General features: G+C 54.3%; 7 protein-coding genes across 7 annotated transcripts; 5 read left to right on the forward strand and 2 right to left on the reverse strand.

Annotated features, from left to right (window-relative positions):
- Positions 1-813: 813 nt before the first annotated feature.
- On the reverse strand, positions 814-2,860 carry J4E84_006065 (uncharacterized protein; the record flags this gene model as incomplete). Its single annotated transcript, XM_049388657.1, has 2 exons — positions 814-2,189; positions 2,362-2,860. 2 exons carry the CDS (start codon positions 2,858-2,860, stop codon positions 814-816), a joined length of 1,875 nt encoding a protein of 624 aa, XP_049243556.1.
- A 680-nt stretch (positions 2,861-3,540) lies between these two features.
- On the forward strand, positions 3,541-5,308 carry J4E84_006066 (uncharacterized protein; the record flags this gene model as incomplete). Its single annotated transcript, XM_049388658.1, has 3 exons — positions 3,541-3,544; positions 3,604-4,227; positions 4,278-5,308. 3 exons carry the CDS (start codon positions 3,541-3,543, stop codon positions 5,306-5,308), a joined length of 1,659 nt encoding a protein of 552 aa, XP_049243557.1.
- A 1,228-nt stretch (positions 5,309-6,536) lies between these two features.
- J4E84_006067 (uncharacterized protein) lies at positions 6,537-7,190 on the forward strand (the record flags this gene model as incomplete). Its single annotated transcript, XM_049388659.1, has 2 exons — positions 6,537-6,702; positions 6,757-7,190. The coding sequence occupies 2 exons, from the start codon at positions 6,537-6,539 to the stop codon at positions 7,188-7,190; spliced, it is 600 nt and encodes a 199-aa protein (XP_049243558.1).
- A 1,147-nt stretch (positions 7,191-8,337) lies between these two features.
- J4E84_006068 (uncharacterized protein) lies at positions 8,338-9,893 on the forward strand (the record flags this gene model as incomplete). Its single annotated transcript, XM_049388660.1, has 3 exons — positions 8,338-8,544; positions 8,609-8,707; positions 8,760-9,893. 3 exons carry the CDS (start codon positions 8,338-8,340, stop codon positions 9,891-9,893), a joined length of 1,440 nt encoding a protein of 479 aa, XP_049243559.1.
- Positions 9,894-10,689: 796 nt separating this feature from the next.
- On the forward strand, positions 10,690-11,976 carry XYNF3 (Endo-1,4-beta-xylanase F3; the record flags this gene model as incomplete). The annotated part of the gene is made up of 1 exon (XM_049388661.1): positions 10,690-11,976. One exon carries the CDS (start codon positions 10,690-10,692, stop codon positions 11,974-11,976), a length of 1,287 nt encoding a protein of 428 aa, XP_049243560.1.
- A 228-nt stretch (positions 11,977-12,204) lies between these two features.
- HIS3 (imidazoleglycerol-phosphate dehydratase) lies at positions 12,205-14,888 on the reverse strand (the record flags this gene model as incomplete). Its single annotated transcript, XM_049388662.1, has 2 exons — positions 12,205-12,389; positions 12,440-14,888. The coding sequence occupies 2 exons, from the start codon at positions 14,886-14,888 to the stop codon at positions 12,205-12,207; spliced, it is 2,634 nt and encodes an 877-aa protein (XP_049243561.1).
- Positions 14,889-15,565: 677 nt separating this feature from the next.
- On the forward strand, positions 15,566-16,803 carry J4E84_006071 (uncharacterized protein; the record flags this gene model as incomplete). Its single annotated transcript, XM_049388663.1, has 3 exons — positions 15,566-16,178; positions 16,225-16,408; positions 16,458-16,803. 3 exons carry the CDS (start codon positions 15,566-15,568, stop codon positions 16,801-16,803), a joined length of 1,143 nt encoding a protein of 380 aa, XP_049243562.1.
- Between the last annotated feature and the right edge of the window lie 668 nt (positions 16,804-17,471).

Raw genomic sequence — 17,471 nt, forward strand, 5'->3', positions numbered from 1 at the left:
ACATCCACGACTAAACCAATTCCATGACCCATCGCACCCTCTCAGACTACCCAAAGCCCATTTCGTCCACGCGGCATGCAGCTACCGAACATGTAAGCGAAACCCCTCCCGCTATTCGCTCGCTCAAAACCCACCCACCCGTAAGCTCTGGTGTTGGCGACAATTCTCATTCGAGACCACCTACCCAACCCCCTGCCCACCAGGTAAAAGCACGCGACACAGCCTCCACATGCACATGCACGCCGCAACCGCCAAACCCATGCAGGTTGCAAACGTGGTCAGCCAGGTTACTATCTTCACGGCTGACGGCCCAATTCGATATTCGCTAATCTCATGGCCATGTGCGCGGTTCCACGCGGCCGGGAACCGGTGAAGCAGAAAAGATAGACATGCTGTAGCGAAGAGATATGGGCCATGGGAAGGCTGCAGATGTGACTGCCTGGCAAGACAAGGTGCGAGGGGCAGAACACGTGGAATAATGTAGTATTGCGGCTCTTTGGTTTCCAGAGATCAGCCGATCGATCAGTCAAGGTCTGACGCTTCAGCGCAGCCTTATGCAAGTTTACTCAATAACACCAGCCCACCAATATGGTTCGGCCAAACACCCTTACGCCATAACATGCCCGAGTATGCATGGACAAACAATGCCGAAAGACTGGCTACAAGTAATTACCGCCCGAATATGCCAGTTCTGCGCCATCAAACATCATGGTCGTCCTCAACAATGCATTGCTCGTTCGACTGAGAAACCTCCTCTTCACTCGCTTCCTCATTGGACTTCTTTTCAGCCGCGGTCGATTCTAGCCGAGAAATCTACTCTTCAGCCTCTGTATTCCAGATCTCCACCTCCCTGTTTTCCAACTCCTTCATCTTCTCCTCCCCGAATATGGTCTCGGTCGGCAACCCTGTCTTGCCATAGTTTACAACAGGTCCAATTGTGTTGATCCATTGCTGTCTCCTCTCCATGAGAGTGCGTATTGGCTCGCCGACGCCCGGTCTCGAAATGCCAGCGTTGGCCACAGGGTGACTTCCACCTCCCGCACCACCGGGCCGCTTGTTTTGTTTCTTGCCCTTGCCGATATTGCGGTTGCGCTTGAGGTATGCGGCGTTGAGCTGGTTGTCGAGGTCGTCGGCTATAGTGTTGTACTCCTGCTGGGCTATGCGCTCTTCGGTGAGTTCGAGGAGGCGCTGTTTCCGTGCGCCGTTGATGATGGACTGTTTGCGGAGTTCTTCTTGCAGGAAGCGTAGCCGTTGAGCTACTTCATCGTCGAAGTGGGAATCGTACGATTGTGCTTCGGCGTCCGCTTCCGAGATTAGGCCAAAGTGCTTGAGTTCCATCAGCACGCGATCTTCTATGCCAACATAGTCGGTACGATTGGTTTGTGGCGGAGGTTTCCAGCTTGGCTGGACAAGTTCGGGAAGTTGGGCGGCGGCGGGTATCGAGTTGTTGTTGGTGACATCTGCTGGTGCACCTGCACCTTCGTCGATGTCCATGGCGTCTCCGTTTACTCCATTCGTCTCGTGTTGGGAGTTCTGATTGCCGCGACCCTCGGGACGTAATGTGGCTAGAAGGCGTGACAGGAGAGGACCGGTAGACACCTGGTCGGTCTCAAGCACGTCGTCTGTTATGTCTTCGGCTGCCCCACGCGGTACGTTGGGTGGTGGACGCTGGTCGTTGGAGTCTATGTGCATAGAGCCATCCTCTTCAGCCCATATCTCCTTGTAATGCCGCGGGCCCCGCCTAGGAAGCACAAAGGGCGCTATCCGATCGCCTCGCTCTTTCAGGAAAGCGACATCTTCCTCGGTAAGTGGTCTTATGTATGGCTCGACGTAGTTGGCGAAGACAGTGGCATTGACCTGTGACGGAGGCTTCGCGTTGGAGAAGTCCTTTGCTGGTGGTGACCCGGCTATCCTATCCCGGAGATTGGACTTGGGAAAGTCGGCGACGCAGTAAATCTCCTTCCTTTCCTCGATTGACATGCCCGGGGTAACTTCGCGTATGTGGTATATGGTGGGGTCATCGAATTTGGCAGGGTCTGGGCCAAAGGTTTGGAACTGTGGTACGGCGGGGGCGGGCGCGGGTTGGTGGGAGACATCGGAGCCGCTGGGTGAGGGAGCGTCGGCTGGCCCGCCGCCGGCAGCAGAGGGCGGGGCTTGTGATATTGGCGACGATATGGCGGAGGAGTTTTCTGTGCGTGAAGTCAGATGTCTGTCGAGCCCTCTGATCTTGAGCTTGACAATCAACTGTCGGCGTCGAGGAGCCATGTTGAAGAATGTAAAGTGTAGCGCATATGGTGAGTGATTGCATGGGTACAAGTAGAGTCGCAGGGAAGAGTGATTGCCCAGTGTTTGTTGACTTACCTTTGGCGTCACCACCGTCCTGCCTAGCCAGGCCATGGGCACCCGTCGCAGGCGGGTGCTTTCCGTCCTCGTCGTGCTTCTTGCTCACCTTCTTGAGCTTGTGTTTGCGCTCGTCGCCGTCCTTTTCCCTGTCTCTTTCACGCGGCGCGCGGTTCTTCTTGTTGTTCATGAGTTCCCTCAGCGCACCTTCCGACTGCACGCAGCGTGATTCGACGTTCTTGAGGACATTCTTCTCGATGTTGTCGCGCATAAGCGTGAGCTGCTTGCCGGATGGAATCGACGAGCCGCTGGTGCCGCCGTCCAGAATTTCCTCGACGGTAGTAGGGCACTTCTTGAGATATGAGCTCAAGCGGTTTCCAAAGTACGATGACGACGCGGCAGGCTCGACCGAGGCGCGCACATTGGGGAGCGGCGTTGTGTTCCGGCTGCGCGGTGGCTGCGAGGGCTTGGAGCCCGGCTTGGTTGCCTTTCCCTTGCTACCCAGGCCTGGGGGCGCCATACTGGACGTGTCGCAGTGGGTTGTCGGGGTATGCGGGGAAGGAAGTCGCGTCGACGCACGGCAGACGCGAGGCGGTAGCGGAAGTCTGGAGGCTACCGGCGTGCTATCATGGGCGCTCTACGGGCGAAGGGCGTGCATCAACGGGGTTCGCAGCAGGCGTCGGCGGTGGTGGCATGGCCGTCGCGGGCATGCATGGTGTTGGCAGGGCTGGAGATCCGGGGCGTGCTAGCCTCAGGACACGCCAAGTCGCGAAAGGCCATGGGCGGTGCGATAAGATGGATCGAGTCGGCGGCCCAACGTCATTAGCGACGCCTCAGCACTATTCATGCACAACGGCGTCGTCTGTAATTGCCCGAGGGCCTGTGTGCATGCTGTGCTGTGTCTCTTGACGCAATCTCCTGTTCGCGCCAGTGAATCAAGCTTTGGCTAACCTGCTGCCCGGGGCTGTCGAATCCCATCCGGGAGGGGGCGGCTGCGTGTTGCTTCCGACCAGCCTCAATGCTAGCCACCCGCTGCCAGCTCCACCACCATCATCGTCGCCTCTTAGTAGACTCGCCTCCCTGCGCTCGCTCGATACCCATTCTACCAGCAATGCATAGTAGTCGGCCTATACTAGCGGCCTCTGTGTAACCCTCATCCAGTGCGCCCTGCCATCCATAACCACTCGCACTCGCTCCAATATGTGTACGTCACACAGGCTTGCCGCCCGTTCGCCTCTGGCTCCCACGCTGACCCTCCTACAGCTGCCCAGCGGATTGGCATCTTTACCATCGACTTCCCGGATCCGCTCGTGATCGACTACGACAACAACCAGTTCATCACGCTTAACGAATCCGTCTCGTTCCAGTACCGCATCCTCAACAACATCCAGACCCTGTCCACCAAGGGCGTCGACAGCAACCAAGACCCCTACGGCATCCTCTACGTCCCCGATGTCAGCACAAACAGCTGCAGAGAACAGGAACGACTTCACGTGCCCGAGAATGCGACGCGGATAGCGAATCTGCCCACCGACAAGGACTACGCCCTCATCGCCGTTGCGCCCTGGTTCTCGGCGCAATGTACGACGGAGTACTTCGCCGCCGCGCGCAACCTTCCCACGAAAGCCTTCCTCACATACCAGCCAGGCGACACCAACGCCAAGCCCCCCGTGCTGAACGATGCGTCGTGGAACCTACAGGATGGCGGTAGTTGGCAGACGGCTAACGACTTTCCCACCTACGCCCTGTCGTCAATGACGGGCAACAATATCATGGATCAGTTGAATGAGTACTCTGGAAATCTCAGCTCAGTGCCCCATGCCGATACACTGTCACAGATCTATAACTCTTCCGACTATGTGCGACTTTGGGCAACTGTCAGTACTGGTGAGTAGAGCCTGCTCTCATCCATGAACACCGCTAACCTCGCTGCTTAGACTCCGGTGGCCAGCTCCCAAGTCTATGGGTTTTCCTCGTCATCGTACTAGCAGTCCTCCTCGTCGCTGTCAGCATCACCTCCCTCATCATGCACATTATCCAACGGAGACGGCGCAACGATCTCCGCGAGCGCGTTCTGAACGGCCAGGTCGACCTCGAAGCGTTGGGCGTCAAGCGCCTAACAGTCTCGCAACAAGTCCTTGACAAGCTGCCCATACATACCTACACTGCTCCTGCCACTGCGAGTGAGCCCGAGAAAGCGACCACACTACAGCCGCCGAACCAGACAATAGGGCTACTACATGCCGCTGTAGATGCAGAAACTGGACACAAGGGGGCTCCGTTATCCCGTCGCTCGTCTGCACCTACAGTTCCTACATCTAGCGTGTCGGCCGCCTGGTCTCAGCCTACATGTCCAATTTGCATGGACGATTTCGAGGCCAACGAAACTCAAGTGCGCGAGCTTCCGTGCCACCACATTTTCCACCCCGAATGTATCGATACCTTCCTCCTCAGTCACTCCTCGCTGTGTCCTATGTGCAAGCAGACCGTATTGCCTGCTGGCGCTTGTCCGGTCAAGATTACCAATGTCATGGTACGGCGAGAGCGCCACATCAATCGCATGCGGGCGCGCAGTGCACATACAGCGAGCGCCCAACCAAGCTCTGCATCTGCAGCACCAGCACTGCCGACTCGGCCGCCCGTGGCTTTTGGGTCGCTTGGTAGCAGGATAGGCGGTGCGATAGCTGGACGACGCATATTCAGTGCGCCTGTGCGCACGCAATCGCGACCACACGATATCGAGATGGCAACTACACCGCCACCAGATGCCCCGCCGCATCACCAATCGACCAACGCGCCACCTTTACAAACCACGCAAGACTGTGGTCCTACACAAAACAGGCGAGAATGGGCACGGCAACGAGCATTGGCAATGCTTGGTCCGCGTCATGCGCCGGCTAGTGATGTGGAAGAAGAAGAGAGTGTTCCAAGGTGGCGGCGGGTGTTCCGCAAGGTCTTTCCAAGTTAATAAGCGATTTCCTTCATCACGATACCTCAGCATAGTTTCGGCGCAACACTCTCATTAACGTAATGTATTACAACGGCGTTCAGTATCATGGGAGCGCGTTTGGATTGGGAAAGGGAGATACCAGGGCTACATAGGTTATGGCCATCGCGTACAAATATTGCATTGTATTATCTTTGAATCTGCTATCTCATCCTTTGAGCCTGTCGGTTTCCGGCTGTGCGGGCTTAGCTGCTCAGGCCATGTCGTGGCTTCCCAACCCATTTATCCAGATCACACATCCAACAACAGCAGCTACCCGACACCTTATCTCCACGCCTCCCTGTCGGAACCAAATACTCGACCACAGTGCGCTAGCACAAGCATTATGCGCCTTTCAGCTCAGGGCAGTTGTGCAAACCATACTGTGGGACGAACAACGAGCACCGCTGATATTGCCATTGATGAACGACACGAACGCTAGAAGAAAAGCTCTCGCCGATGTCCACACTACCGTTTTGCTGGCTGCAGGAAGTCTTTTGATCCTACTAGTTCGCTTCAGCTCTCAAAGTCTCCCAGGAAGCCCAGCCCATAATCAGCCGTCGCACGTCTGGTTCGTGACCTCGACCCGGGCCCACCAATCTAATATATACAACATTCGCCTCTTGCATACCCGTCTTGTACTTTTCACGCTACGGCAATTTCCACAACGACTATTTTTGGATTGGCTCTGCCCCAAGCGTTTACCTTTTACCCCAGGATCTGAACGTTCTAGAGCAAGATTGCCCTGCATTTGGCGGCATCGTCTCGCTTGCTTGCCGGCTGTCTCGTACGGAAGTCTACGAGCAATATCGACGGGCAGATCTCATATCTAAAGCATGGCAACCTTACCATCTTTGTTGCCATCTCCGAGCTAGAGGTGCAAGAGGCGAATGCAAGGTCGTCTGTTGGTAGCGAGTGGCTATCTTTCGCCGTCCTACAAGAAAATGTAGCCAATTACATGTCTATGTCTGCGGACCACAAGACTGCTTGGTTTACACAATGGGCTTTCCGGAGTAGGTGTGATCAAGAATGTACTACTCACGGTCTAGGTCTCGTACTCGGATAATACGTTGACATATAAGACGACCATGTCCCACAGTTGCTCCAGTTCGCATAGCAACACTACACTACGACCATCATTCCGCAATCTGCATCTACTCATCAATCTGCTTCATCTTCTCCCTCTATATCATCGACAAGAACCAACACGATGAAGTACATACTTACCGCCCTCGCCCTTGCGGCCGCCACCATCGCTGCACCAACATACCAAGCACCAGACTCATTCAAGATCAAGAGCGTCGTATCTGGGGGCTCAGGATGCCCCCAGGGCAGTATCGACATCAACTGGACCGAGAACGGCATCATGCCAATTTGTAAGCTGCCATTACGCTGTATTTCCACTTGATCTCTACTAACCATGTACTCAGACTTCAATAAGCAATTCACAGCCCGGGTCGGCAACGGAAACGCCGCAGAAGACTCACGAAAGAACTGCCAGATCAACCTCGGGCTCGAATTCTCCCCCGGCTTCTCCTTCGCTATTTTCAGCGCAGACTACACTGGCTGGGGCGAGCTGGACGGCGGTGTTACTGGTGTAGTAAAGTCGACATACTACTTCTCCGGTCAACAAAGTCAGTCTACATCAACACTGAGCATCCAAGGTCCTTTCAACGGCAAATACTTCAAGCAGGATAATGTGCCAGCTGCAGTCTGGTCACCATGCGGCAGCGATGCCGCTTTCAACATTAACAGCGAGGTAGCGTTGACACCATTTGCTACACCGGCGAGCGGGGTGCTTGCTGCGACAAAGGAGGCTGGTCGCTTTACATCAAATCTGTACGTGCAGTGGAGAAAGTGCTAGTGGAAAATACTCGGAGTATGTGTAAAGGGGGGCCTGATGGAAATTGTAGTTGTAGATCACGCTTGGTGCCACGTAGAGATATCAAAATTTTCTTTCTCCTAATTGCGAACGCTCATCACTCTGTCGACAGTGCTTATGCATCTTATCAATTTTTTGCATAGCTTGTGGCTCTTGCATGATAGTATCCACGCAGTATGCTGTGACCAGTAAGCTTCTCCACAGCATGTGCATGATGTGGCGGATGCGGTGACACACGAACTTTGCATCGCGACTACAAATCCTCAACATCAGCTTGGCTCTCAAACCTTTTCCACAACATTCTATTCGCCCTGCCCACTATGTCGAGCTCTTATCGTCTCACCGCGAGACATACAGGCGTTGTTGATCGTTAGCCCGTCTCCACCCGCTTCACTAACGTGATGATCGTAAGGCAAGACAAGAAGCCGCGGCAGGGACGATAACACTGAAACTGTTGCGCGATCCACAAAGGGAACCACAAGAGTACGCGGACACAGGTTCGTCCGTTTTGTAAAGCGAGAAAGGCAAAAACCTAGTCTCAAAGTCGACACGTCGAACGCTAGTCATGGCCTTGGCGGTCGCGATGTCCGTTGTCCAACGAAAGTTCTAGCCACGTGAAGCGATTGTCCCGCGTTCAAGAAGAGGAAATCCACTTTTCGATACGGCAGACGCCGCAATGGACCCGGTGGGGTGCAGCGGCCTGTACAAAGACACGATGCGCAAGTGGTGAGCAGTTGCCGGGAGTGTTTAGTAAGTACTGCGACCTGGATTCCGACCGACGTCGGGAGCTACTGAAAGACTCGGAAATCTTGGGAGACGACGATATAGCTAGCCCGCTTGACGGTAGACGGCTCATCTAGGCGGCAAACACCCACTCGAGCTAAGCCCCAAGAAGAGCGGGGAAGAATATTTTATTGGGGAAGGGATGATGCAAGCGGTAACCTGCCTGTGTTGACCCCACTTCAAAGGGTCTCAGCCAAGATGCTACAACAGGCATACTACCGAGGATAGGGACAGTCGAGTGGCGACTCGACTCGTTTAAGAAGTGACCTTGACCCGTTCGACTTGTCTCTGCCAAACGGATACCCAAATCAACTCTTACACCACAACTACTACCATCGCCTCAACCATGTCTCCAGGAAAAGTTTCGACTCTCGACTTCGAGACCTTCTACAACATTATCGATGGCAAGCAGCGCGGCTCAGACAACATTCACCATGGTATCAACCCCGCAACTGGCCAGCAACTCTGGGATGTACCCATTGCGAGCGAGCAGGACCTAAATGACGCTGTTGCGGCCGCGAAGAAGGCATTTCCCGCATGGAGAGATACGCCAGTAAGTTTTGACTGTACGAAGTGCATGCGAGACATATACTGACTTCGTACCCCTACCCTTGCAGATTGAGAAGAGGAAGGAGCTCCTTAACAAGGTCGCCGAGTCGTACCAGCAACACACCGATGACTTTGTCAACCTGCTCTGCAAAGAGTCTGGCAAGCCGGTACGTCATGGCAGTTGGTGGGATCATTGACACCTTGCTAATGTACGAGTAGAGAAAGTTTGCTGCCATCGAGGTCGGTGCCGTTGCTGGATTCGTCGGTCACCACTTGACTCTGGACGTCCCTTCTGAGAAGGTTGAGGATGAAGAGAAGACCATCTACACAGAGTACTCACCTCTAGGTGTTTGCGGTGCCATCTGCCCATGGAACTTCCCTCTTGTTCTGAGCACTGGAAAGATCGCACCGGCCCTCATGACCGGAAACTGCATGATCGTCAAGCCTTCACCCTTCACACCTTACACAGCTCTGAAGTTTGTAGAGCTGGCTCAGGAGATCCTGCCTGCTGGTGTCCTTCAGGTAGTCGGCGGCAACAACGAGCTCGGTGTTCAGATGTGCCTCCACCCCGACATTGCCAAGATCAGCTTCACCGGCTCCATCGCTACCGGAAAGAAGGTCATGGAGACATCTGCAAAGACCCTCAAGCGCGTCACACTCGAGCTGGGTGGCAACGATGCCTCCATCATCCTTCCTGATGTGGACATCAAGAAGACTGCGCCTGAAGTCGTCATGGGTGCGTTCCAGAACAGCGGCCAAGTATGCGTCGCCACCAAGCGCATCTACATCCACGAGTCCATCTACAAGGAGTTCCTTGAGGAGATGGTCAACTTCACCAAGTCGATCAAGACCGGTAACCCAGACGATGGCGACAACCTGCTCGGACCTGTCCAGAACCAGATGCAGTACGAGCGCGTAAAGGGATTCTTCGAGGACAGCAAGGCCAAGGGCTACAAGTTTGCCGCTGGCCAGCCCGACGTCAGCACCGGAAAGGGGTACTTCATCCAGCCGACGATCATCGACAACCCACCCAACGACTCCCGTATCATCCAAGAGGAGCCATTCGGTCCTATCGTGCCCACCCAGCCGTGGTCCGATCTTGATGAGGTCGTCGCACGCGCCAACAACACAAACACTGGTCTCGGTGCCTGTGTTTGGGGCAAGGACGTCGAGAAGGCCTGCAAGGTAGCGCGCCGCCTCGAAGCTGGTTCCGTGTTCGTAAATTCATGGGAGAAGCCAACACCTCAGGCGATATTTGGAGGACACAAGGAATCTGGCATCGGTGGAGAGTGGGGCAAGACCGGTCTTCTTGCATACTGCAACCCTCACGTCATGCACGTCTACAAGTCATAGTTATGGGCAGTTAACACCCGGCATGATCAGATAGATGAGCAAAGGGGATGATCACAACCTAGTCAATACAAGAATGTTTTGAAATGCTTGAAAGGCTTGAGTACCTTGACCCTGCGATGATGTGGCGGGACCCATTGAACGAAGGAACATGAAGCATTTGATAACCGGTGGCTAACATAGAAATCGTCTGTTCGCCTGGTGTTCGTACCGAAAAGGGTTTAGATGACATCTACCTCTGACAGGCTTAGCGCTTGGCGCACCCACTGCACGGGCCCGCATGAAGCTTCGTACCTGGATGGCGGTTCTACATTCATATCGCATGAGCGGCACCTACCCACACGCAATATCATCGTTTTGCTGTGCGCCGCATCAGCCCACTGTTCATCGACTTGTCGTTCGTCGATGTTGGACTGGAACGGCTAAACTCGCTCGGTTCCGAGGTTCCTTTGGGCGCTGCCGTGCAATGATCTCCAGGATGCCGTTTCACGGTTTCATGAAACAATGCGCCTCATGGGAGCTAACCGCCTAAATTTGACCCACCACGGAATCGTTCCAGACGCAGAATCGCGGCTGGTGGTTTGTATAAGATGGAATCGCATCCGCCGCCATACTGCTTCTTCACTCACTCGGTCATCACCATTCTCTACACACTCTCTATCTTTTCTTCTTTGAACCCTACTGGAAGCGTGCTTCCTGACATTCTTTTCTTGAATACCCACATAGAAGCGAGCTTCTATCCTTTTTCCACCTACCAACCGAACATCTTTGAACCCGGACCGATCGAAAAGTAGCAACCATGCACTTCAGCACATCCTCCATCTACTTCGGTGTCGTCGCCTTGTCTTCGACTTCCGCTGTCCTCGCAGCTGCTCCCTACGGACAGTGCGGTGGTCAGGGCTTCCAGGGCGATTCTACCTGCCCCCAGGGATGGTCCTGCGTCAAGAGCAACGACTGGTACAGCCAGTGCGTTAGCGGTGGTGGAAACGGCCAGGCACCTCCTGCTGCTACCGGCGTTGCACCGGCACCCGTTGTTCCCTCCGCTGCGCCTGTGCCATCGATGAACGCCACCGAGCCCATCGCTGCCCCTGTCGCTGTTGCCCAGCCTGCTGCTACTGGCTCCGCTGGTGGTGCCAACGGCTCCACCCCCGACGTCGCTGGAAGCGGTGCCAACGGAGCCAAGTGCTCCCTCGACGCTGCCTTCAAGTCGCACGGCAAGAAGTACCTCGGTGTTGCTACCGACCAGGGTGCTCTCGGCAAGGGCAAGAACAAGGAGATCATCGTCGACAACTTCGGCCAGGTCACCCCTGAGAACAGCATGAAGTGGGATGCCACCGAGGCCACCCAGGGCAAGTTCACCCTCGACGGCGCCAACGCGCTCGTCAGCTTCGCCACCGAGAACAACAAGCTCATCCGTGGACACACCACTGTCTGGCACTCCCAGCTCCCCACCTGGGTCTCTTCCATCACCGACAAGACCAAGCTCCAGGAAGTCATGGTCGCTCACATCAAGAAGCTCATGACCACCTACGCCGGCAAGGTCTACGCTTGGGACGTCGTCAACGAGATCTTCAACGAGGACGGTTCTTTCCGCTCTTCCGTTTTCTACAACGTTCTCGGCGAGGACTTTGTTGCCACCGCTTTCGCTACCGCAAAGGCCGCCGACCCAGAGGCCAAGCTCTACATCAACGACTACAACCTCGACAGCCCCAGCTACGCCAAGACCAAGGCTATGGCCAGCAACGTCAAGAAGTGGATCGCTGCTGGTGTCCCCATTGACGGCATCGGTTCCCAGTCTCACTTGTCTGGCAGCTGGCCCATCTCTGACTACCCTGCTGCTCTCAAGCTCCTCTGTGGCTCTGCTCCCGAGTGCGCCATGACTGAGCTCGACATCAAGGGTGGATCCGCTGCTGACTACAAGACTGCCGTCACTGCCTGCTTGGACGTCGAGAACTGTGTTGGTGTTACCGTCTGGGGTGTCAGCGACACTGACTCTTGGATCGGTGCTGCTTCCACTCCTCTTCTCTTCGACGGCAGCTTCAAGGCCAAGGAGAACTACAACGGTCTCTGCACCGCTCTTGCTTAGATGCGTAGAGTGAATATGAGAGTTGTAAACTGACTTTACCACCTTTCGGTAGACGTTTAGTGTTTGTTCTGTTGAGATGGGATGGTATTCTATCGTATATATATTTACTTCTTTAAGATGAGAACTTCATCTTTCAATTGATCATTTGAATCACTTCACTCTATTTCTCTATCCAGACAGCAACGTGATGATGTAATGATGTTACATGTGCTTCATTTTCCATAACAACTACGCTACGCCAAGTCGCAGGCTGACAGCCCTTCGGTGGGCCTCTAGTTCCTCAACTCGCGCGAGTTCCATAACAGCAGGTCCGACGTTCTCGAGTCCTTCCCTAGTCAGGTGGGAGCTGGTAATGTGCTTGACGTATGACGCGAGGTTGACACCAGAGTATTGCTTGGCGTAGCCGTATGTTGCTATCGCAAGTTAGGAGGAGGTCTGAAGAGAACATATTGGGATGACTTACGCAGAGAGTGGTTCACACCAGCAGAGTAGTCGCCGACACTCTCCGGGGTCCATTGGCCGATAAACACACTTCCAGCATTCTCCACCATCTCAGCTACCTTCTCTGCATCGTCGACTTGCAGGATGAGATGTTCGGGTGCGTAATCGTTACTTAGCTGCATAGCCTCCTCCATGGTGTCTACTGCAAGTGTGAAGGAGTGTTCGATAGCGCCACGGACAATGTCTACTCGTGGTAGTGCGGTCGCCTGCTTGTGAAGCTCGTCTTCGACTGCAACAAGCTGCGACTCATTCATTCCAACTGCAATCAAGATGACCTGGGAGTCGACGCCGTGCTCAGCTTGGCTGAGAAGGTCGGATGCAACGAAAGCAGGGTTGGCGTTCGCGTCAGCAATGACGAGCACCTCACTCGGTCCCGCAGGCATGTCGATGCTCACACCGGCGTTTGTGTCGTTGGAAACATGCATCTTTGCTGCGGTGACGAACTGGTTACCCGGTCCGAGAATCTTATCGACCTTGGTCACGCTTTCAGTACCGTATGCCATTGCCGCGACGGCTTGCGCACCGCCAGCAAGGACAATAGATTCCGCGCCGACCTTGTGGGCAACGTAGACAACCTCAGGGGTTACCTGACCATTAGATCGTGGTGGAGTCGCAAGGACAATCTTCTTGCAGCCAGCGACCATGGCAGGTACACCAAGCATGAGCGCTGTAGAAGGAAGCACAGCTGTTCCACCAGGCACGTACAGGCCAACCCTTTCAATCGGTCGAGCGAATCGTGAGCACACGATGCCGGGCATAGTCTCTACTCTCAGTGGCTTGTCCTCTTTCTGTGCGGCGTGGAACTTCCTGATGTTCTCGAATGACACATCAATGGCCTTGGCCGTCTCAGGCCTCAACCGCATGAGCTCCGGAGGGAATGGTGCCCTCAGCACTGGCGAGGTAAGCGAAGTAGCCTTCTCGAACTTGTGTGTGTATTCTAGCAACGCAGCATCTCCGCGAGTTCTGACCGCCTCGATGATTGGTAGACATATACCCAGGATTTTGTCGGTCGAGCGTTGGGAGGGTCGTTGAAGGGTGGCGCTGATGGTCTCTGGCGTCTCGTTTTTGGTTGCATATCTTCGCATCGCAATGCGACCGTCCTTTGTGCCGGCGGGGTCATCCTTGCTCTTAGGCACTGAAGCGGCTTCCTTGATCTCTTCCTTCGTTGGGGGGTTTGTTGTACTGTTGGTCGCACCGTTCGTTGCTGCAGCTGCTTGGGCGGCAAAGGCCGGCTTAGCATCACCCTGTCGCCTTTTGACCTTGATGCTCTTCGCGTCGAGGTTGCGCTCGACATCCTCTAATGACACGCCAGACGCGATGCACTTGGTGAGAGCAAAGTAGAAAAGATCAGCAGCTTCGAACGCAACTTCATCTTTGGTGTTCGCGTCGCACAGCTCGGTGGCCTCCTCTAGTATCTTTGCCCTCAACAGCTGTGAGTCGTTGAAGAGTCGCGCAGTGTATGAGCCTTCCGGCGCTGAATCTTTCCGACTCTGGAGGGTCTTCTGTAGTTTCGACAGGCCGGTGTACTCGCCAAAGCAAGTGGGAGTTGCAAGGTGGCAGAAACCCCTGCCCTTCTGTCGCACCACAAACTGCAAGCAGTCGCTATCGCAGTCCAGCGCTAATGACACCAGCTCTTGGACATCACCACTGCTTTCGCCCTTGTACCACAACCCTCGCTTCCGGCTCTGGTATACACCCCGTCCAGTCTTGAGACTCTCCGCGACACTTTCTTCGCTGCTGTATACGAGCCCGAGGGCGACACCCCGCTCATCCGTGACGAGAGTTGTGTAAAGGCCGTCGGATCGGTCGCTCGTTGCGTTGGCCATGAACAGCTTTGCGACGCTCAACGCGTTGGTTTGTTTCGAGGGGTCGACAGTGAGGTTTTCGGCGGAGATGATGGGTATCGCGGATAGTTTTGCTAGGGTCAGAACGCTCTCCATGCTCGGCTTCGCAAACGAGACGAAGACATTGGGGCGATCTGTTCCGTAGTCCTTTAGCCATGCTTCGACAAGGCCAACATCCTCCACTTGGTGGGAGTAGATGTCCACTGATGTGCCCGCGATAGCTTCTATGATCTCTTCCTTTGTGTTTCCCGGCAAGCACAGCACTATCCTGTCTTGGTCGATCTTCGTTGTCTTGAGCTGATCTAATTGCTGGCGGGTAACGAATACCTTGGCGGCGCCGGCATCGAGGAGAGATACGACATCGTCGATTGAGGTGACGGAAGCAACACCTAGATAGTTGGCGAAGCGGCCTACCGATTGCTTCAGGTGGGAGAGGGTCTCATCGATGGTCTCGTCGGTGACTCGAACAAAAACGTTGCCGACAAACGACAGCGCTTGAACATCAAGACCTTGGGCGGATTTTGTGTAAGCAGCCAGATCAATCGCAGCAACCAGATTTGGGGCCATGGTGTGAAGTTTGTTGCGATTGAGGCTTGGACAGAAAGTGTGATTCACACCTGATGCGTGAGTCGCTAGTTCATTGTAGAAAAAGTTCCAGAACTAGCAGATGCCAAATCGCGGGGCGGGCTGCCCCACTACGGCGATGACGACAACAACGTAAGCACCGACGCGCTTCAGACGCGTCGCACTTACCGGAAAGCGTCGGATTAATATATAACCTCTGGATACTGTTGTTTCCGTTCCGAGAGATATCTTCGCACACCCTGCTCACCCTTTGTATTTGCAAGCTACTAGTTGACTTTAGACACTGGATTCGTCTCCTCTCGTTACTGTTTCCCTGGCCTAGCGTACGAACCGAGGTCCAGACTGAAGCGCAGGTAACTAGCGAACTGTAATCACCAACATAGAATCCCAAGGTACGATCAGTAGTAGATGCTCGGAGGCACCGGAACCGCTCCAAGGGCTCCACGGAATCTCCTTGGTCCGGAGAGATCCACAGCGGATGGTGGACTTGTTCATTCCGCCCGTAGCCCAGGATAGTACATGTACCCCACTCCATTGTGAAGGCTGCCTAGCGAAACCCACTATAATTCGTGTGTAGTCTGGCGAGTATAAAAGGGTCGAATGCTCTCCGCGGATGCCTGATCTCCAGTAAACCTGAAAACACCTCTTTCATCACGAACATGTCTTATTCACCACCCGACTCCGCCAAACCTTTCACTCTCAATGTCTCTGACCAGAGCATTTCGGAATGGCGTCAACTCCTCCAGCTCTCTAAGCTGGCCCCTGAAACTTGGGAAGGACGACAGGAAGACCGCCGCTTTGGCGTGTCCCGCAAGTGGCTGTCCGATGCAAAGGACTACTGGCTGAACAAGTACGACTGGCGCGCGCAAGAAAAACACATCAACTCGTTCCCGAACTACAAGATGCTAATCGAGGACGTCGATATGCATTTTGTCGCTCTTTTCTCTGAGAAGAAAGATGCCATCCCCATCATCTTCATGCACGGATGGCCAGGCAGTTTCCTCGAATTTCTGCCTATGTTGACGTTGATCAAGGAGAAGTATTCAGCCAAGGACCTACCATACCACATCGTCGTGCCCTCACTGCCCGGGTACACCCTGAGTACCGTGCAGTCGGTAGATAAGGAATGGACTCTGGCAGACAGCAGTCGCGTCATGAACCAGCTGATGCTGAATCTGGGCTTCAACAAGTACCTCGCCCAGGGAGGAGACGTTGGCAGCTTTACGGCGCAAATGATGAGCCAATTGTACGACTCCTGTGTAGCATTGCATTGTAAGTCCAAGTCCATATATCGATTACTCTGATTCTGATGTACCAGTGAACCTGATAAGTGGTCTTCCTAAGCCGGACGAGAACACTCCTTTGAATGAGGTAGAGAAGAAATCCCTCGGTTACGCAAAGGAATGGGCAACTAGCGGAACGGCCTACGCTCAGGAGCATGGCTCGAGACCCAGTACGATTGGGAATGTGTTGGCATCGAGCCCGCTCGCACTCCTTGCATGGTAATGTCATTGTTTTACGTAGAGAGATGTCGCCACTAACGTCATTCAGGATCGGTGAGAAGTTTCTTGAATGGAGCGATGAGGACCCGTCCCTCGACGAGACACTCACCAATGTGTCACTCTACTGGTTCACCGAAAGCTTTGCTCGTTCTATCTATCCCTATCGCGCGCTCTTTGGGTCGGGTGCTAGGGACATCGGTGCGCCTAAGAAGCCACTCGGTTTCTCGTTCTTCCCACGAGAACTGGCCCCAGGCATCAAGAGCATCTTGGAGAAGGAAACAAACTTGGTATTCTACAAGCAGCACGAAAGCGGCGGACATTTTGCTGCTCTGGAAAAACCGAAAGAGCTCTGGCAGGATGTTGAGGAGTTTGCCGGCAAGGTTTGGAAGGTATGAGGTGGCATGAAGGATAGTGTCTGTCTTTCTATTGCTTACGAAGGACGGCTGACATGATAAAGGGTTCTGCTACGTCCTCGAGATTGTAGGAATGCGATTGGAGGTCCCGGGGAGCTGTATGTAAGGAGTTGCGACTGCATGCAAGGAACTTGTCGATGCTGCTAGTGCTATATGGATGCGGAGTATGGTACCTGATTAGTTGCTAGGAGGTACATGCCCTGCGAGTAAATGTTATTCCTGCTTCATCGACCAAAAGTCGCTCAATTTCCGCGATCCCAGTTACCGATTTCACGTCCATCGCAATTTGGATGGAACGCCGATTTGTTATCAATACCCCGACTTATAATCAATACACCGTTGGGCCCACCCGCACGCGCAGATCGCTCCTCCCCTGGCGGCAGAACTCCGCCCATCGGCTTCAATGTTCCGCATGACGCGCAGCGCCGGCCCCAACCTTCAACGATCGCACGACAGCACTGACAGGACATGACAAGAGGCCAAATCGGGCCGGCTCTTATATGTTTTGCTAAAATGTTCTACAGCAAGTAACCACCTTCTTAGTGTCGCCTCCGCGCCCTCATCGGCAGATGCATCGGCATCACCAAGTACACCAGCTACGCGTACACGCAGCATGGTTACCCGTCGGCAGTTGTGCAACAGAACGAAAC

The sequence above is a fragment of the Alternaria hordeiaustralica genome, assembly GCF_023758085.1.
Source record: "Alternaria hordeiaustralica strain BMP 2776 chromosome Unknown scaffold_11, whole genome shotgun sequence".
Classification (NCBI taxonomy): domain Eukaryota; kingdom Fungi; phylum Ascomycota; class Dothideomycetes; order Pleosporales; family Pleosporaceae; genus Alternaria; species Alternaria hordeiaustralica.